This window comes from Myxine glutinosa, chromosome 14 (genome assembly GCF_964187855.1).
Source record: "Myxine glutinosa chromosome 14, kmMyxGlut1.1, whole genome shotgun sequence".
Taxonomy (NCBI): Eukaryota; Metazoa; Chordata; class Myxini; order Myxiniformes; family Myxinidae; genus Myxine; species Myxine glutinosa.
Genome location: NC_136274.1, coordinates 22187811 through 22209836, shown reverse-complemented (window position 1 = coordinate 22209836; position 22026 = coordinate 22187811). Strand labels below are relative to the sequence as shown.

Here is a 22026-nt window from a genome sequence, read left to right as displayed (position 1 = left end):
ACAAAAACGACGAATGCAAAGAGGAAAAGGAATAAAACGAGAAGACGGACAGAAGAGTAATTGGATTTATTGTACACACACAAGCAAAAAGGAGCAGTCACGTTTATTTACAAGCACATACGACGCAGGTGACACAGGGAAAATACTAGCTTACCTACAGTCTTAATTAACCCAGGACAGAACAAACAAAAGGCAGACTCACGCGGGGAATGACAGGAATGGCAGGAGGTGGATGGCTGGAGGTGAACGCTTGGTGGAGCCAACGCGGAGCTTGGCGGAGCTTTGGTGGAGGTGAACGCTTGGTGGAGCCAACGCGGAGCTTGGTGGAGCCTTGGTGGAGGTGAACGCTTGGTGGAGCCAACACGGAGCTTGGTGGAGCCTTGGTGGAGGTGAACGCTTGGTGGAGCTCTGGTGTGACGGGTTCTCTCTCCTTCCCTCACAAGCTTCAGGACTCTTTCTTGACGACCAACTCTTTGTGACCAACTCTTTGTGACCAACTCTTCACGGACCCTCTACTGGCAACCGACTCTACTGACTGACTCTTCACCACTCTCCACTTGACGACCGACTCTCAACCAACTCAAAGTGCATCTCTTTTGGGAACACCCCCGCCGTGGGTTATATAGGCCCCGCCCCTGAACCTTTTCGAACCTCCCCCAAACGTTCTCTCCCCGCCCTCTCAAGCCAAACCCCTTGTTCATGGTTGGTCGAGTGGGGCTGGCTCACTCCTCCCCTCTCTGACGAGGTGGGGACCCGCCTTCCTTCCCCCAACCCTGCCTCGTGGTCAATGGCGGATGAAGGGAAAACCGCCCAACATGCAGTTGGCAATGCGAATTGCAATTGACGGAAAGGGTGGAATGGAAGTGTTGGGGAGTGGGAATGAAGGGAATCTATCTCTTTCACTGGTGCAATGGAGTACTTCAATTAATGGGAGACACAGCCTTACCCTAAAACACAGAATAAGAGATAACTATCAACAGGGGTATTCTATTACTTGGCTGACGTGTATGCTTGTGGACTAATTATGGGATGCCCTTTCACCTTTACACAGCTCCGGAGGTAGGGGGGCACAGAATAAACAATAATCATAATAATACACAATCAAAAAATATACAGTCCTCATATCCGCAACACTGCACCCTCCTCCTCTTAGGCACGTCCCGGGCCTACAACTTTTATTTTTAGTGTGACACGTAGGTGTAGTTCCCTCTACTTTTAACCTGACCCTGAGTGCGACAGTTTTAAAACATAAATAAATGTGTCCCGCTGCTCCATTGCACCCTGCCTAACAGACTTACGCCCACAGTTAACCGAATTGCGGAATGGTCTTCAAACTACACACTGATGGTGGGAAGCATTATTTACACTTGACGCTACTTTTATTTACAAGACTAACCCAGGACCTGTAATTGTTCTTTCTGGGGGGGAGACAGTCTGCTCTGCATCGACGCACCATGAAAGCACCCAAAAACACACCAATACACACCCAAGCACCAACCGGTGCAGTCACCATTGTTCATCAATAAAATAAAGCCAACAAACCCCAACCCTGCAGGTGTCTCTTGCTCTTCGGCTCCCTCTGCTGGTTATTATTATTTCTTCCAGTTGTTGTCATTCTTTTGCTTTGCTTACTGGTGGCCTATTTGCAATAAAGTGTGCCCAATGTGTCCTTTTTATTTTCTTTATTTATGGCCCACAGGGCCGACTACGTGTGGTTCACCTGTGGGGCATCGGTGCCCTGTGGCCAAGGTCCGCCAGCAAGATTTCGGGCCCTCATGGCCGGTTCCAGCAGAGGGGCCATGCCCCAACCCATGGGGTCCATAGGTGGTGCTCGGCCACAGACATGTGGTCCATAATGTGGTGCATCGATGCAGACAGCTGGTTCTGGGAATTTCGGGCGCACAATGGCCGACCCACGCACGCTCCCCTCGGCACCCAGTGGCGCACAGGTCATGTGGGAGACAAAAGGGGAAAGACAATTGAGCGAGGGGTAAGGTCACAAGGGTACACATCAATAAGGCAATGCAAGGCGAAATGCGTACGGAGGGCGAAGTGAGAAAGCTCGTCCCTACCGTACGTCACCCCCCTGTCACCTACCCTACCCTTGCCCTTACCCCATATGTACAAAAATCTACACATTTACAAATTCGTCACTACTGTCACGTCTTCCCCATATTTCCCCTATACCAAATTCGTCTCCACAATCCCTCTACTTCAAAATTTGCCATCACCAATTCATCATCAATCCTCATAAGGAGGGAGAGATGGAATTACACACAATGTCACACCCACGTCATGATGCGTCTCACAATTCAAACATTTGCACAGTAAAAAATAATCAAAACATGGCATGGTGTGGAGTTCCTGTCACCTCAGGTGAGTGGATGCAGATGGTGCGAGGAGACTTCATCCTAACTACTTCCTAAATGACATTAACACACTTTACACTACCCGGGGTCTCTCCCTGCCAATCCATTGGCCAACTTACACTATGGGTTCTAAAAACCAATTCCCATTGACCAAACTGTGGTGCTTCTCAATTTGGGGTCTCACTCCCCCGATTCATCTCCCGGTGCTCTCGCACAATTTCTGGGCTGCGACGTGTAGCTCTCCCAGCAGGTCTACCCACCTGCACACCTCCACCACTGTAGTTGCCACCCGAGCTTACCTAGCTCCTCACCCTAACCTAACTAACTGGGGAAGGCCCTCTCCTGGCTCTGTCACCCCACTCGGTGCCCTCTGGCACTGGGCTACCCGGGTCCGTCCTCCGGATCCTCGGGCCCCATCCACAACAACTACTACCGGCTCCCAGAGCCCACCTGCGGCCTCACCTGGCCGACATCCTCACAGTGGTGGAGCGCCCAACCAACTACACACACTAACAGGCTACACGCCCAGCCATTTCCACAACACTAATGCACCCATCCAAAGACCATTCTTTCACCCGCACCACAGATGCCAATATCCAACCACAATTTACCTGTACCCTCTACCTAACACTTACACTACCCGCCCCGGGTATCCGTGATGGGGGTCCACTCTTCCCCCATTCACACCTTCGCACCATCCACTCCACTCCACAATTTCCATCATACTCACTCCACGACCATCCATTCCAATACTCCATACCATTTATTCCATACACCTGTCCTCCATTCACCTGTCGTTGCACACCTGTGCAATCATACCTGGTGCCACCTGCACCCTCCTCCTCTTCCTGGACCAGTTGGTCAACACAACACACAATCATCACTACTCCCTCATACACTGCTCCATTCACCTGTTCAGTTGCACACCTGTGCAATCACACCTGTTCAATTCTCACCTGTTCAATCTTCACACACACGGCATCATCTCAGCTAACTACTCCCTTCTGAAACTTGCGCTTCCCAGTCGTCCCTTTAAACTATTGCGCTCCCACGTCATTATCAACCACACTAAACTACCTGCGTCCCCACTACAGGTATCAGTCACTATCTAAACCTTAACGTTACCTAATGTCATCTTCGCTAGATCCCTATCAATATAACCAAGCCCTCCCTGGCTCGGTTGTCATAGCCACCCCATAAACTATTGCGCATTTGCCCCCACTCTTCTGTGAGGGATGACAGCGTTGCCATCCCACCACAGCGGGGCATCTCTCCCTATAAATTTTGTTCGTCCAAATTCAATAAACCAAAAATTTGCCATTTACTGCTAATCACCATACCATCATCAAATTTTGCTTTTTTCTAATTTCGGGGCCAAAACACTATCCTCATCACCCGTCTACTTATTACATCCTCTCGGTGCGCCATGACATCATTAAACTCGGCTTCGCAAAGCCGAGCAATGAATTCGGGTGGTTTGGTTGCCTGCAGGTTGAATCCGTCCGGCTTTCGGTTCAAGGGAGGTGGTTTGGTTGGGCCGAGATTCCACGCACCGTCTCGGCACAGCACCTTGCGGTCCCGGGCCCGATGGCTCAATCTCCCTTGGTCGGAACCCCGTCCCCACGAGGGGGCACCGTTCCGCTTCCTCCCACTCGCCCTCGAACCGGACCGGTCGCCTCGCCCGACAAAGCCCGGACTCGACCGTGCGGGGCGGGGCCAAGCCCGAATCGGCAACGACGCTTCGAAGAGAAGCGACGCAGCATCGACCCGCGCCGGGCCCTGCATCCAACAAAGGGCTCCTCGCACCGAGTGCTCGCATCGGCTATCCGTCGCTCTAACCACTAACCCGGTTACCGTCGATGCTTTACTTGCATGCTTACAAGCATACGCTACCCTTTTCACCCTCACAAAACCTGGCGTTCCAACGCCGTCCGTACATTCCACCAACGCTCTCCCTGTTACACACCACACCTCTCGCGCACACTCTTGCGCACACTTTGGTCCACACCTCTCCTCCGTTACGTCCTCCGTAACACTCACCATGGGCGTGCACTCTTGCATCCACCCACTAACGCGCTCACATGGGCTCTCCCACACCCGCGCCACCACCAATTCAGGTGTGCTTTCTCGCACACGTTCCACCACCACCTTACTCTCCGTGTCACACTTCGTACACCCCGACGTGCATTCTCGCTCGCACTCGGTTTCACACTCGCGCTCCGATGTGCCCTCTCGCACCTGCGCCATCACCAACTCACTATTCGTGTCACACTCCGTACACCCCGACGTGCATTCTCGCTCGCACTCGGTTTCACTCCCACACTTTATAACACACCCACTCGCCGACGCACACTTTTTCCTCCCGCAGAGCTTGGTGGAGCCTTGGTGGAGGTGAACGCTTGGTGGAGCTCTGGTGTGACGGGTTCTCTCTCCTTCCCTCACAAGCTTCAGGACTCTTTCTTGACGACCAACTCTTTGTGACCAACTCTTTGTGACCAACTCTTCACGGACCCTCTACTGGCAACCGACTCTACTGACTGACTCTTCACCACTCTCCACTTGACGACCGACTCTCAACCAACTCAAAGTGCATCTCTTTTGGGAACACCCCCGCCGTGGGTTATATAGGCCCCGCCCCTTAACCTTTTCGAACCTCCCCCAAACGTTCTCTCCCCGCCCTCTCAAGCCAAACCCCTTGTTCATGGTTGGTCGAGTGGGGCTGGCTCACTCCTCCCCTCTCTGACGAGGTGGGGACCCGCCTTCCTTCCCCCAACCCTGCCTCGTGGTCAATGGCGGATGAAGGGAAAACCGCCCAACATGCAGTTGGCAATGCGAATTGCAATTGACGGAAAGGGGGGAATGGAAGTGTTGGGGAGTGGGAATGAAGGGAATCTATCTCTTTCACTGGTGCAATGGAGTACTTCAATTAATGGGAGACACAGCCTTACCCTAAAACACAGAATAAGAGATAACTATCAACAGGGGTATTCTATTACTTGGCTGACGTGTATGCTTGTGGACTAATTATGGGATGCCCTTTCACCTTTACACAGCTCCGGAGGTAGGGGGGCGCAGAATAAACAATAATCATAATAATACACAATCAAAAAATATACAGTCCTCATATCCGCAACAATATATATATATATATATATATATATATATATATATATATATATATATATATATATATATATATATATATATATATGTATATGTATGTATGTATATATATATATATATATATATATATATATATATATATATATATATATATATATATATATATATATATATATATATATATATATATAGATAGATATTGTAGCGACCCATGGGTCCCCCAAGCGAGACCAGCAGCAGAATCTCCTTGCTCCAGCCGGTGACGTCACCGGCGGACAACCTCGGCGCCGGGGTGGCTGGTCACGTGACCACCAAAGCGTGCCACGCGTGCGGTTATAATCCTTTGCACCTGTCGGTCACGTGACCACCGAAACACGCCTCGCCTGAGAGGCGTGGCTTTCGGTTTCGGTTATGCTTTCTGGGTTGGATATATATGCAGCCCGATAAACGGGCTTTTGCAGTGTTCCCGAGTTGGTTTTTAAAATAAACATCTTCTCGGACGAGTTTGTGTCTTGCCTGTCACTTCGTCCGTCTCAAGCAAGAGCCCGGCTCTTCATTGGTGACCCCGACGTGATCTGAACACGCAACCCCGACTGCCCCCGCACGGATGCGGGGGCTGCGAACGGACACGGCAAGCACGCCCTAGCCAGGGAAGCCACCTAGGCTGGTGACGCCGGCTTCTCCCGCACGGCTTCGGGCGCAGTTTCGACCGCGCTTTCGACATGCCGGAGTTTCGGTAACGACGATGGCCATGACTATGAGGTTCGCGCACCGCGCTCGGCTCCTCCTCTATGACCGGAGGGGCGAACCTATTCCAAGACCCTCCGAAGGCACGGCTGCTTCGTCACCTTCGCGCGCACTGACGTTGGCGGAACGGCTGCTTCGTCACCTTCGCGCGCACTGACGTTTGCGGCACGGCCGCTTCATCACCCTCGCGCACCTACAACTACAACCGCAACTACTTCTCTGACTCTGCATCCTCGGGAGGCCTGCGAGGAACCTCGGCAGCCTCCCCCAAAGCCTTGCCCGGCCCCTCGGCCGCCCCCCGTCCACTGCATCCCCCGAGGCCTTGACCAGCCCTGCATCCTCAGGAGGCCCGCGAGGAACCTCGGCAGCCTCCCCCAAAGCCTTGACCAGCCCCTCGGTTGGCTCACCTGCTTTTCGCGTGCACCACTCGAGCCTTCTCGGCACTGCACCCGCGAACTGCAACCTCGGGAGGCCCGCGAGGAACCTCGGCAGCCTCCCCCGAGGACTTGCCCGGCCCCTCGGCCGCCCCCACGTCCTGCACCCCCCGTCCGACCACCCGCCACCACACCGGACCCCCCCCCCTTCCTGCACCCCCCGTCCGACCACCCGCCACCACACCGGACCCCCCCCCCCCCCCCGCGACTGGCCAGGGGTCGTTTCGGTCGGGTCATCTGGACCCCCCTCAGGTTGACCTTCCTGGATCAAGTCCATTCTGGGGGGGTGTGTGTAGCGACCCATGGGTCCCCCAAGCGAGACCAGCAGCAGAATCTCCTTGCTCCAGCCGGTGACGTCACCGGCGGACAACCTCGGCGCTGGGGTGGCTGGTCACGTGACCACCGAAGCGTGCCGCGCGTGCGGTTATAATCCTTTGCACCTGTCGGTCACGTGACCACCGAAACATGCCTCGCCTGAGAGGCGTGGCTTTCGGTTTCGGTTATGCTTTCTGGGTTGGATATATATGCAGCCCGATAAACGGGCTTTTACAGTGTTCCCGAGTTGGTTTTTACAATAAACATCTTCTCGGACGAGTTTGTGTCTTGCCCGTCACTTCGTCCGTCTCAAGCAAGAGCCCGGCTCTTCAATATATATATATATATATCATCTGTAAGAATAAACAGCAGGTAACTACAGATCGGCGGCCATTGCTCATCAATTAGACACGGAGTTGGGCTTGATGTTACCCACAAGTGCTCCATTACCCCGTGTAAGCTCTTGCTTTGTGGAAATGGAGTAAGAGATTCGTTTTATTAACACATAAACAACCAAACAAATCATACTGCATTACTGCACCACAAAGAGTGCAGTGGAGTCACCACCTTTATGGGATCGTCAATTTGGCTTCACAATTAATCTACCTGACTTCCGGTTACACAGCCATGGTGGTAAGATTATTGGTGAACGTGGACAGTGACCGGAATCTTTGGACAGGTGGGTATAGCATCTGCATGTAATATTGTACTAGTACCCGACTGCAAAGCCGCAATGAGCCGGCGAAGCCAAAGCCTCTTGCCACTATTTTACCCATCACTATGGCATCAGTAGGTTAGGTAGTTGGTAGTAGGTAGGTGTAGTAGGTACCGTACCGAGTTCAAAATGACACCATTTGCATTCTGGATGAGATTAAAATATATAAAATTTCCTTCTTCATTAATTCGGTGAATTCCGTCTCAACTTCGGATACTTCCGGCCGTGAAAAACTACCCCCTACGGCCGCGAGATTTCTAAAAAATAATTCTTCGTCAATTTTAGAATATTTGACGCCGTTTTCACCCTCCGAAACGCGGTAATAAGCTTTTTTGAATTTTTTTTTTCAAATGCTCGAATCTCATTGGTTCCGGTGTTTGGTGACGATTTTCGTTGAAGATAACCAGGGCCCGGGGAACGAGGTTGGTCTTAAAGTATTTTAATTACAAATTAGAGGTGCATAAGATTGTGAATCAAACAAGGACGGGTGAAACAAACTCCTATTGAACTTTTTCGCAATTTTTTAATGCATACATCCGCATCCGGAACATGGCGGCCTCCATTGAGTGATTTGGTTTTTGAAATATTTTTTCAAATGCTCGAATCTCATTGGTTCCGGTGTTTGGTGACGATTTTCTTTGAAGATAACCAGGCCCGTGCGGGCCGAGGTTGGTCTTAAAGTATTTTAATTACAAATTAGAGGTGCATAAGATTGTGAATCAAAAAAAGGCGGGTGAAACAAACTCCTTTTGAACTTTTTCAATTTGTTATGCATACTTCCGCATCCGCAAGATGACGGCCTCCATTGAGCGATTTGGTGCGTCAAAGCTTCGAAATTCTCAAGGGATCCAGCAAAATCTGGCTTTTCAACATAATACGTACACGTTCATTCACAACACCGGCTTTGCCGGCTATTAAATTAGTTGTTTTGAACCGGAAACGCTTGCTCGCGTTTCGGGTATGAAGGTCGAGTTCCGGGGCGCAAGGCATTCTGGGTGTGCACGGTTGGCTGCACATCAGCATGATTCAGGTGCTGCAATAAATGATTGTTCTCTTTGAACATTGCCACGTGATCTATTCTACATCAGAACTTTACACTGCAGGCAGGTACTCTAAGACCTCCTCCTTTATTCAAGCCTTTAACCACCATCCCTGTATTGTAATCATTTCACAGCTAGATAGGATTGCAGGTGTATGCTCAAACACCTGCTGCAGACCTTCATGGGGTCTACCTGTCTGCTTGCATCTACCAACCACCTTATTCATGTTCAGCTTACCTGGCTTAGGTAACATGGATTTCAGACAAGGCAGTACTTGGTGCCAGCAGGGGATGCTGCATCTTGGATGGGGGACGTGAAGGTAGTTGCCCCTCTTGCGTTAAGATGACATTCAAGGTACTAAAAATAAAATATATTTGGGAAAAAGACAATAAACAGAAAAAGTAATGTCCGCTAGTACCCTTGGCCAAATTCCCTACTGTAAAGTTCGCCTTACCTGCATTGAGTAGGTCAGTGCTGAGAGGGTGATGAGGTACGCGAGAAAGGTAAGATGGACCAAATAGCGTCCTTGCAGGTATCACTATCTTTGAAATGTATGTGAAATATGAAATGTATGTGAAAATAAAAAGCTCATATTAACCTCTCACTAGCTCAGTCACGGGCTGATATTGTCAGGTATTACGTTCCAGGTGTCATAAAAAGCTGAAATTTGGCGTGCCGACGGACATCAAAGCCGATGCACCGGGAAAATCACGGAACCATCAGAAAGCGTCCATAAATGAAAATGTACGCAAAAAAACCCGGAAAATCATCTGTCAAAAAATATATATATATATAAATATAATAATAATAATAATAATAATAATAATTCATTTATTTTGTATAGCGCTTTTCCAGAAGCCCAAAGGCGCTTTGACAGAGTGGCAAACATAATGCATAACAATACATGAAAACAACAATTGCAAAAAGACAAGAATCAATAGGGAAATATTTAAAGCAAAAGGAGGGAGAAGGAGAAGAGATAGTCAGGGGTTAAATGCTGTGGGTTGAATGTTGAATGCAGTGTTGAACAGGTGGGTCTTTAGTGATGTTTTGAATGTGGTGAGTGAGGAGGAGTCTCTGATGGTGTGAGGTAGTGAGTTCCAGAGGGTGGGAGCAGCGATGGAGAAGGCCCTGTCCCCCCAGGATCTGAATTTGGTCCGGATGGAGGGGGTCAGGAGGTTGGTACCAGCAGAGCGGAGGTTGCGGGTGGGAGTGTGTCTGGAGAGGAGGTCAGCCAGGTAGGATGGGGCCAGGTTATGGAGGGCTTTGTATGTCAAGAGGAGGATTTTGTACTGGATTCTCTGGGGGATGGGGAGCCAGTGAAGCTTGTAAAGGACGGGGATATATATAGCTTGGAAAGGATATAACCCCCTCAATCAACATCTAGCATTTGAAAATTGTAATTTATATAACTGTAAACTTTGAAATGAAAATTTATGTTTAAAAAATCCATAAACGAGCTAAAAAAAATCTAGCAGGAGGTCGGTGATGCTTGCATATAATCAAAAAGCTTCTACATGCACCTACGTATGAAGCACGGATGGGAAGCAGCTTCGTATGGATCAAAACTCAAAATCATAATTGTATTGAGAAATTTATGAAACTTACTACATACTTGAAGATACCAGACGGGACCCCAAAACGTTCCACAGAAGGTTTGGTGGGGCTAGCCCCAAAACTGAGGGAGTAGCTTTGGGACGGACAGACAGACGGACACTCCTGTTTCATAATGTTGTTATCTGGCAGGATGGCGTAGACCGAGAGGTACACATACTCACCTCCAAGCTGTCTAGCCTCTGTTTGAATTTCGAAAGGAGGGCATGAGGGAGAAGGTGGAATTGGGAAAGTTAGAGGAGAGAGTGAATGAGGGAGAATGGAGGGTAAGAGAGACAGGTGGTAGGTGGAAGGGGAAAATGACAGAAGGGAAAGGGAGAAAGAGGACGAGAGGGTAGGGGTAGCTGTGATTTACATAACGAGTACGTAACACGTCACGTGGCCCAATCAGATAAGTTGACAACCTTTCGAACAACATGTCCTGAAGATGGAGATTTATTTCAGGTGTTACAGGTATAGTTTACCTATATTGTTCAAGTCCACTTTTTTATTTTTGACCCTCCGATGTTGTGCCATGACAATCTTCATTCCTCCTGCACCATCTTGCTATCAGATGGGACTAAATTCCCCTTGTCTCACCTCCTCTACATCACCAATTTTAAACCACCTGCCCCTCTTTTGCATTTCTGCTCACCTCTTCCACTCTCCATTCCATCCAGCACTACCTGCTCTTCCTTTTCGCAATCGCCCAAACCCATGCGTACGTAGTATGTAGATAACCCAATCCAGAAGCAAAATCATAAAATCCAACGTCATACTTCCAGTTAAAAAAACAGGCTGTTGTTATTGGGAAGATTTACGTGGAGTTGGGGAATTTTGCCCCATTTCTCCCGACAGGGCATCTTACCAAACTTACTCCACATCTCCGACAGCAGTGTTTAGCTCTGCCCTAGTGGATGGACGCACCTGCAGAATCTCCACAGAAGCAAGCCACTGGTTAACAACTGCTAGTGGATGGACACACCTCAACAATCTCAACAGAAGCAAGCCACTGGTTAACAACTGCTAGTGGATGGACGCACCTGCAGAATCTCCACAGAAGCAAGCCACTGGTTAACAACTGCTAGTGGATGGACGCACCTCAAGAGTCTCAACAGAAGCAAGCCACTGGTTAACAACTGCTAGTGGATGGACGCACCTCAAGAGTCTCAACAGAAGCAAGCCACTGGTTAACAACTGCTCATGGATGGATGCACCTGCAGAGTCTCAACAGAAGCAAGCCACTGGTTAACAATATTGCTAGTGGATGGACGAACCTGCAGAGTCTCAACAGCAGCAAGCCACTGGTTAACAACTGCTAGTGGATGGACACACCTGCAGAGTCTCAACAGAAGCAAGCCACTGGTTAACAACTGCTAGTGGATGGACTAACCTGCAGAGTCTCAACAGCAGCAAGCCACTGGTTAACAACTGCTAGTCGATGGACGCACCTGCAGAGTCTCAACAGAAGCAAGCCACTGGTTAACAACTGCTAGTGGATGGACGCACCTGCAGAGTCTCAACAGAAGCAAGAGTCCCCTGTCATTGTACATTGTTCCACCTCTAGGTGGTCAACGATGAACGTTTTCTTCCCCATACATCTGCCGTTTCTTTTTCATCCTTTAGCACCTCTGAGCTGTCTCACCTGGGTTTGAATCCTGACCCAGGTAGCTATAAACTCTCCTCCGCGCAGGAAGTGCGAGGCATCATTGTGTGTGTGTGTGTGTGTGTGTGTATTGTATGTCACTAGGCTGGATGTTAAACTGGGAGTCCTGTCTCCAGGCATTAGTTGGTGTCCTCCGCGAAGAGTAGGTGAGCCATCACCGGCACCATGAACTAATTACAAATTCTTACCCTAACCTGCAGGCGGCACCATCAGCGGGACAGCCGCACTCTCATCAGACAATGATGCTCCTCACAGCCATGTGCAGCATACGAAAGAAGAAGAAGAAGTTGTGTTCTGTTTGGTAGTTCGAAAAGACCCAGTTGTTGACTTATTTAAATGAGGGCACAAAAAAGAGTAAAAATGAAGAGGAGGAAGACTGCAGGCACATAATTTCTTTATTAAAAACAATAAATAACAAAAGTGAGACTAATAATGAACAACATGGCAAAAGGCATGCAGCGTTTTACTTTAGGCCTTCTGCACACAAGCTTGGGCCTAGTCGTTCCTACTGCTAGTCATGTGCTAGACTGAAACGTTGTGGAAAGTTCCGATACAGTAGACAACATGCTTCCAAAAGCAAAAGCGATTCTAAGATGTAGACTTGGCACGTTTAAAGTTGTAATAATGATCATCTTATCATTAAAGCAATGCTTTGTGCCATGGTGGAGTGGATAGGAAGTAGGAAGTGGGGCTTTCAAGGGGGGGGGGGGGGGTAAGGGTGGTGGGTGAGAGACACACAGAGACATATTCATTTCATTCCATTTTTTGCATGGCACATGCAGTTTTAAAAATGTGAAAAAGCTGATCAGCTGACCAGATGAGCCAGTTCCAGCACACAGGGGTAGCATCCGGCAGCGTATACAGGAGTTAGGCCGCCTTGACCTCCGGGTGGGAACAAGTGATACCTGAGGTGGAAATCTGCCAGTGGCCGTTTAGTTCCAAGGACTAGATGAAAAACCAGGCTTGCAAAATCTGGTCAAAGAAAGCCTAGGCCCATTGAATGGAGCTGATGCGAGACTCAGCCGATCCAGTCGTAAGAAGGACTGACGACCCAAGACTGACTCAAACTAAAAACCCAAAATGGGTTCCATTTACACAGTCAAGGAGTAGTAGTCTCTCAAGTGAGTTTGATAACGACGACACAGGCCCCTGCTCGGCCTTTCCCCAGTGATGCCACCTGAAGAAGAAAAACACAACTGAAACTGAAAGGCACCTTCTTATGACGACCTCGTTATATCGATAGTTTACTCAATAAAAGGAAAAGAAGGTGATTTAACGAAAGTTTGGTCTTTTTGAATGAATCGTTTCATTCTTAAGATACATTTTCCCCTTGTCTACTTCAATAAAAGTCATGCACACACCTGGATCCACTCATCGGCCACTGGGTCGTAGGCCTCGACACGCTCCAAATATGCTTGTCCATCATAGCCACCCACAGCGTAGAGTCGACCACCCAGCAGGCATGCGGCCACTGCATCCCTGGCCAATCCCATTGGAGCGACCTTGCTCCAGCTGTCCGTTTTGGGGTTGTACCTGTTGACCCAAATCCAGGATTGGGTCAGTCGCGCAGAACGTTGCTCTGCACTCAGTAGGCACACTTGACGGCCACCTTCGGATGATGACCTCGTTATATAAAATATGGTACAACTCTTAAACTTGTTAGAACACTTGTGCAATTTTTTGTTTTGAAAGTTGTATAAAAGTAAATACAAGAAAATGTCATGCAGAGCACGATACTTGCAAAATCCACCCTTCCCCAAAATAAAAAGTTGCCATGGATACATCAAATTGTCCATTTCATTCAGATTAAAATTGGCGATCTTAATCAAAGATCAATCTGATTAAAATTGATGATTTTTTAGATGAAAATTGATGATATTAGAAGTTTGCCCTTGAGTTGACCTTTGAGTTTTTGACCTTAAAATAGATGGTTTCCCAATTCCGTGATGCACTATGCAAATGCTGTTAAATTTTCAAGTTAATAGGATGAAAATGGACAATGTTTCAGACAATAATGTATGATTTTAGAAGTTTGACCTTTGACAGTTTGACCCCAAAAATATTTTGTTTTCCAATTCCGTGATGTACGATGCAATTGCTCTTTAATATTCAGGTTAATCAGATGAAAATTGACGATTGCGCAGATGAAAATTGATGATTTTAGAAGTTTGACTGAGTTAACCTTTGACCTTAGAATAGTTAGTTTCCCAATGCAATGAGGCCCAATGCAATTGCTGTTTAATTCCCAAGTCAATCGGATGAAAATTGACAATTTTCGGATGAAAATTGATGATTTTAGAAGTTTGACCTTGAGTTGACCTTTGACCTTTTGACCCCAAAAATAATGTGTTTTCCAATTCCGTGATGTACTTTGCAATTGCTCTTTAATATTCAGGTTAATCGGATGAAAATTGACGATTGTTCAAATGAAAATTGACGATTGTTCAGATGAAAATTGATGATTTTAGAAGCTCGACTGAGTTAACCTTTGACCTTAGAATAGTTGGTTTCCCAATTCAGTGATGCACGATGTAATTGCTGTTTAATTTTCAAGTCAACCGGATGAAAACTGATGATTTTAGAAGTTTGATCTGGAGTTGACCTTTTGACCCCAAAATAGTTGGGTTTCGAATTTAATGACTCAATTTGCAAATGCTGTTCGATTTTCAAGTCAATCGGATGAAAATGGTAATTTTAGAAATTCGACCTTAAAATGACATTTGACCTCAAAATCAATAGGCTTCTTCCTTATGACCAACTCTACCATCTGGTGAAGTTTCGTGAAGATCGGTTTAAAATTGTGACCTGTAGGTGACTGACAGACAAACAGACAAACAGACAGACAAGCAGACAGACAGAATAACGCACAAGACCAACCAATATACTTGAAACATCTTCGATTTTGCAAGTAATAAATACTGCCACCTGCAATGCTAATAAATTACCTCTGCCACCTGCAACAACAACAACAACATGCATTTTAAGGCCATGTTCCCTGCTAGAGCGGGGGTTAGCCTTGCGGTCCCCATGACAATCTTCTCCATTTTGCCCTATTTTCTGCATCTCTCCTTGTTAACCCCCTTGCCCGCATTTCTTCTTCCACCATCTTTAGCCAAGTCTTTCTCGGTCTTCCCCGTCCTCTACTTCCTTCTACATTAACTTCCATCACTCTTCTCAACCAGTCACTTTCATCCTTCCTCAATACATGACCAAACCATACCTCTGCCACCTGCAATGCTAATAAATTACCTCTGCCACCTGCAACACTAATAAATGACCTCTGCCACCTGCAATGCTAATAAATGACCTCTGCCACCTGCAATGCTAATAAATGACCTCTGCCACCTGCAATGCTAATAAATTACCTCTGCCACCTGCAATGCTAATAAATTACCTCTGCCACCTGCAATGCTAATAAATTACCTCTGCCACCTGCAATGCTAATAAATGACCTCTGCCACCTGAAATGCTAATAAATTACCTCTGCCACCTGGAATGCTAATAAATTACCTCTGCCACCTGCAATGCTAATAAATTACCTCTGCCACCTTCAATGCTAATAAATGACCTCTGCCACCTGCAATGCTAATAAATGACCTCTGCCACATGCAATGCTAATAAATGACCTCTGCCACCTGCAATGCTAATTAATGACCTCTGCCACCTGCAATGCTAATAAATGACCTCTGCCACCTGCAATGCTAATAAATTACCTCTGCCACCTGCAATGCTAATAAATTACCTCTGCCACCTGCAATGCTAAGAAATTACCTCTGCCACCTGCAATGCTAATAAATGACCTCTGCCACCTGCAATGCTAATAAATTACCTCTGCCACCTGCAATGCTAATAAATGACCTCTGCCACCTGCAATCTATCTATAATTCCAGTAATCTCTGTGTGTATGTGTGTGTGTATGTGTGTATGTGTGTGTGTCTGTGTGTCTGTGACCGCTGTTTCTCGACAACCACGGGTCCGATATACTTGAAACTTGCCAGGTATATTGCTGGGGACCTGAGGATGTGCCTTTTCAAGGTTTCATATTAATCGGAGAAGTAGTTACCGAGCTATGTCCAAAAAACGATTCAACCAATCAGAGAGCAGCGAGCTATCACGTGTGCCGAACGTGGCGAACAGACTCTGCCTCGGACGGCACATTTGAGAGCGTATTCATTTATTTCACGTTGGCAAACTATGTTGGCGCTATGTTGGCGTTAAACTATGTTTTAAAACTAATTAAAACTAATTTGCGATTCATCGTAACTGCGATATGCGACCTTCCGGACAGTCAAATGAGGACGTCACTTCCGGACTTACGGATAGTCATAGTGACGACGTACTGATGCTGAACGTGGCGAGCAGACGCTGTAAGGTACGATCGATTATAGTACACGTTTATAATAACTCTGCCGATACAGGCCCGATTAACTGCAGCGCCATCCGAGCTGCGGCGTCGGGACGATACATTCATTGTACGGTCACATCACGCACTTACGGGCACGCCCATGGGCCCATGGGCACGCCCATGCATGCATGGGCGAAGACATTTTTTTTTTTTTTTTGGCAAGGAACGGGCACCCACGTACGGGCACGTCCTAGTGCTAATAAATGACCTCTGCCACCTGCAATGCTAATAAATGACCTCTGCCACCTGCAATGCTAATAAATTGCCTCTGCCACCTGCAATGCTAATAAATTACCTCTGCTACCTGCAATGCTAATAAATGACCTCTGCCACCTGCAATGCTAATAAATTACCTATGCCACCTGCAATGCTAATAAATGACCTCTGCCACCTGCAATGCTAATAAATTACCTCTGCCACCTGCAATGCTAATAAATGACCTCTGCCACCTGCAATGCTAATAAATTACCTCTGCCACCTGCAATGCTAATAAATGACCTCTGCCACCTGCAATGCTAATAAATGACCTCTGCCACCTGCAATGCTAATAAATGACCTCTGCCACCTGCAATGCTAATAAATTGCCTCTGCCACCTGCAATGCTAATAAATTACCTCTGCCACCTGCAATGCTAATAAATGACCTCTGCCACCTGCAATGCTAATAAATGACCTCTGCCACCTGCAATGCTAATAAATTACCTCTGCCACCTGCAATGCTAATAAATTACCTCTGCCACCTGCAATGCTAATAAATTACCTCTGCCACCAAGGTGGTCACGAATGTTTTCACCTCTGTTTGTCTGTCTGTGGGCAGGATATCTCAAAACGTTGTGAACGTATTCGGACGAAACTTCATGGACAGGTTGGGTGTTTGACGATGACGAATTGGTTCGATTTTGGTGAAGATCCAGATCCAGACCAGATAATCTTTTTAATTTTATGTGATTCTTCACCATTGAGTGATAGGACCAAAACGATACAAAGCATAATATTTCAAAAGGTTGTAGATGAGTTCTGACAAAACTAGGTGGATGAGTTGGTTCGGCGACAAGAACAAGCCGATTAGATCTTGATTCAGGTCTAGATCCAGTTCCGACCCACCATTGGGATACAAAACGTAAACTGTTCAGCCTGGCGGAGGAATGAGCTCCACTGAGTGCCGTTTTCGTTATATGTTCTTCGAAATTGCTTGTAAATTTACAATCGATTGTAAAATCTACAGGCGTGGTTGTAAAATGGAAAACAAGAAACTGCATGGTAATTTAATAGAGCTTACGAGGAATGTTGGAAAGTTTTACAATCCTGACTTGACCGGACTAGACTTTCAACCCACTAGAGGACAAAAGCCTTTCTCATCCTGGTCTGTTGTGTTCTATTTTCTACTCCACGAGGGACACTTGCAATTTCGTCTCCCTCCACCTAATCTTTGTTGGTCCTTTGTCTCTTCCTGGGCCTCTTCTGGGTTGTCAGTTTGCATCCGTTATTCTTGCTCACATGTCCAGTTTTGTGGTTGTGACCAAAATGTCATTTCGTCTGGTCTTCTGTCTGATTCATCGGCTTCTCTTGCGGTGAGCTTCTGTTCACCGTCTGATCGAATCTTCATCTCTCAAATCTTACATATACGTCACAGTAATCAACTTTTCTCTGTAACTGTGGTAATTTGTTTCAATTCCCCTTAATGTTTTTTAACAGGATCTAAGGCTCGTAGTGGAGCTGCCACATACACATCCCACACACATGGACATACAGACGAATACACGAGACAACGTAGGATTGTTATATGAGACAAGCAGAGCCACTGAACGCTTGGAGGAAGTGCTTTGACTTCTCAGGGCACTCTGGGTACTAGCGACGTCACAACAATGGCTTCATTTTTTCTCAACGCACTCAACGAAAGCCATTAACTAGACCTATTGGCCGATGTATATTCCAAGTCTCAGCTAGTTTCAATGTATAGTCATTGAGATATGAGCTCCAACACATTTTGGGCGGACGGACGGACGGACGGACACCAACGTAATTTTGAGGGTTTTCTAAATATAAATCAAGAATGCTGAAATTTGGAACATGTTACCTCAATGTACGAAGCATTTACTTCTGACATTTGCAGCCGATTTTGTCCAGTAGAAACCGAGAAAGGAATTTTTCAGTCCCCATGTAAAAGCTGCATACAGAGAAACTATCCCTGATATAAAGGGAGGGGCGCTTTGCGCCTCTCTTTGATTTGTCAATAATTATGTCTTTGGATTATAAATTATGGTGCAATTAGTGAATTTTCTTTGGATTTGTATATTGATTTAAACTTGTGTTCTTATTAGACCAAATGCATTTGTGCTTTTCTATGAAGTGAATGAAGACAAAATGAAAAACCACTTCCACTTTACAGCCCATAAGTTACGATTCCCATGCCTCCTCCCCAAGCCCTCTCCCTCCCACAGATCTTCCGTTGTCCCTATTCTCTGCTGTTGTACTTGTGTGCTTCCCTCTCTCTCTCCATCTTGTCTCCCGCTCCATTTATTGTATGTTTTGTGTGTCGGTTTTTTTTTTTTTGTGATTGATGTTAGCTCCTACACGAACCTCGATCTTGTATACAAAATAAATAAATAAATAAATTCCAAAAGTTATGAATGGAATATTAACAGGTGTATTTCACAACTTCTTCATTCACATGCTACTGATGTTTACATGCATTTTGCATGTGCTGTGAACTCCCAGAGGCCAATACCCTGAAGTTAATTTAACTTCGGATTGAATGATTCATGCGGTGGCTGCTTCATTTGCTGCAGCTGTTTGATATAATTGTGGAGGTCTGAATATTCCATCGGGTGTCTGGTGATGATTCTCGACTGAGGGGCAGACAGTCACTAGCCGTTTCTTCAAGGTCATGCGAGATCAACCGCTCCATGAGATGATCAATAGCTTCAAAAACATGGCATCGAGCAATTTTCAGTCCACTGCACTTCGGTACGAGCACTGGAGTCAGCGTAAGGGATCGAACAGTAACAGGATGCATGAATTTGGTTTTTGAGGTCCAGATGGCCAGGAACAGCTTCACAATTGACCTCGTGACACCACAGAGCCTGGCTGGAATATTGCTGAGATTACTGGCAGTTCTGAAATTGGGCACCTGTCTTATACACTGATGAATGTGGGTTCCATCTGTCTACCAATGATTGACATTTTCCCAGACAATATTTTGTACAATGCAACAACATCAAGAATGATCACTTTTGGAGGGAGTTGCTTGTGGTCTATGGTGGCATCTATATGGGCGGCCGTGCAGTCCTCATCGTGATTCCAAGGGGTGAATTGATAGCAAGGTGATACAGTGACACAGTCCTGGTTCTTGCTCTAATCCATTTTCCTGATTCCATTGGACCAGACTTCATTTTGTGTAAAATAATAATCGACACAAAATTATCAGCATTGTCAAGGAGCTTATTGCACAAGAAGCCAGAGAAGTAATGGAGCGGACAAAAAGACCCCATACTTTTTATGATTGAAGGCAACCGTGCCTACTGTGGTCTAAAGCTCACGTGAGAGCTTGTACATACATCACCTGCAGGACAAAGATCTTCAGACACATCAGTATTCTTTAACAATAGATTCTGGGAGAAAATAGACAAACACATACACTATGGGATATTGCATTTAAATCAGAGTTCCATGCATCATGAGCCACGGCATGGGAACATGAACAGGACATCCTGTCCAACAATTTAATCCCAAAGAACATCTTTCGGACATTCTAGGACATCGTGTTCATCAATCTCATAACTCTCTAGATGTCCTTGGGAGAGACTGGCGCAAACTGAGCAATGAAACGGGATCCCACATGGCATCATCCGGCATCTGATCAAGAGCATGCCTCAGTTTCGCACAGACCGCATCAATATCGAATGAGCTCACACTCGATGCCAACACATTTGCTGACATCTGGTTCAGCTGTCAAGAGAATGTCATGTGAACATCCATCCATACACCTTAATTTCCATAGCCCTCTCTTTACATTCCAAGTTTCCAACAAAGAGTGCCAATGAAAATGGTGTATTTTTGCCTTTGTGATGTGATGATTTTTGTGATGATTAAATTGCATTTCCATGAAATACTTGAAGATGCTTCCTGTTCAACGAGGTACCAGCCGAAGTGGCGTAATTATTAGACGTTGGTGGTCTGGAAGGTCGGTGGTTCAAACTTCGGCCGAATCACAAGAAATATTTTTATGCCTCTGCCGACAAAGTCGCCGGAGGAATTGTGTTTTCAGGTTATCCGTCTGTCCGTCCGTCTGTCAGTCAGTCAGTCCGTCCGTCTGTCCGTGATAGGTATCGTTACCGCGATAACTTTAGAACGGCTGAAGGGATCTTAGTCAAACTTGGTGCAGGTATGTATAATGAGGTAAAGATGAACTGATTAGATTTTGGGGTCACGAGGTCAAAGGCCAAAGGTCATGTTCGGTAGAAATCACGTGACCACAATAACTTGTGAACCAGCAATGGGATTCTGACCAAATTTGGAAGACTTATGTAGAATGGTTTAAAGACAAACTGATTAGATTTTGGGGTCAAGAGGTCAAAGGTCAAAGTTTGTATTAGGTCCATAACTTGAGGATGGCCAAAGTGATCTAATTCAAACTTGGTACAGATACAGTCACGTGAAAAAGTAAGTACACCCCATGTAAAGTTTTGACTTTTTCAACATATTTCAACATACAGTTATTTGATCTTCATTTCAACAATATTGATAGATAAAGATGATATAATATAACAAATATCATGAAACATTCACATTTTGTAGTCCATTGTATAATTTAAATAAACATAAATGCAAATTTCGCATGTGGAAAAAGTAAGTACACCCCTACATTTATCACTACTTCAAATACCTAAAATTAGAATCAGGTGCACCAGCTCAGGTGCAAATGATTAGAACATCGTTAGAGAGGATCTTAGAGGAACCTGTCTTATTTAAACCTCAGACATTTAGTTTGGTTTGCTCTTTGTTGTTGAAGTGTGCAGCATCACCATGCCAAGATCAAAAGAGCTCTCTGAGGCCTTCAGAAAGAAGGTTATAGATGCCTACGAGTCTGGGAAGGGATTTAAAAAGATCTCCAAACAATTTGAAATCAATCATTCAACTGTCTGGAAGATCATCTACAAGTGGAGTAGATTCCAAAGAACTGCCACCTTGTTCAGGCCAGGCCGCCCCAGCAAGTTCAGCCCGAGAGCAGACCGCAAGATGCTGAAAGAAGTCTCTAAGAACCCCAGAATGTCATCACGGGACCTACAGGTAGCTCTTGCCACTGTTGATGTCAAAGTGCACGAGTCTACCATTAGAAAGAGGCTGCACAAATTTGATCTACATGGGAGGTGTGCCAGGAGAAAACCTTTGCTGTCCAGAAAGAACACCAGGGCAAGACAAAAGTTTGCCAATGAACACCTAGGCAAAGACCAGCACTTCTGGAACAATGTGCTCTGGACAGATGAGTCAAAGGTAGAGCTATTTGGCCACAGTACCAGAAGACATGTTTGGCAAAAACCAAAGACAGCATTTGACCACAAGAACCTGATACCAACTGTAAAGCATGGTGGTGGAAATATTATGGTTTGGGGCAGCTTTG

The 22026-nt window shown here is 46.3% G+C and overlaps 2 protein-coding genes across 2 annotated transcripts in view; both read right to left on the bottom strand.

Annotated features, from left to right (window-relative positions):
* Positions 1-22026, bottom strand: part of CHM (CHM Rab escort protein) — a 1037168-nt gene that overhangs the window by 374562 nt on the left and 640580 nt on the right. The window lies entirely within an intron of this gene.
* Positions 13120-22026, bottom strand: part of LOC137440019 (kelch-like protein 5) — a 97757-nt gene continuing 88850 nt past the window's right edge. The window contains exons 10-11 of the mRNA XM_068136376.2: positions 13364-13535; positions 13120-13179 (exon numbers count right to left, since the gene is read on the bottom strand). Coding sequence (XP_067992477.2) covers positions 13120-13179; positions 13364-13535 — 232 coding nt within the window. The remainder of the gene's footprint in view (positions 13180-13363; positions 13536-22026) is intronic.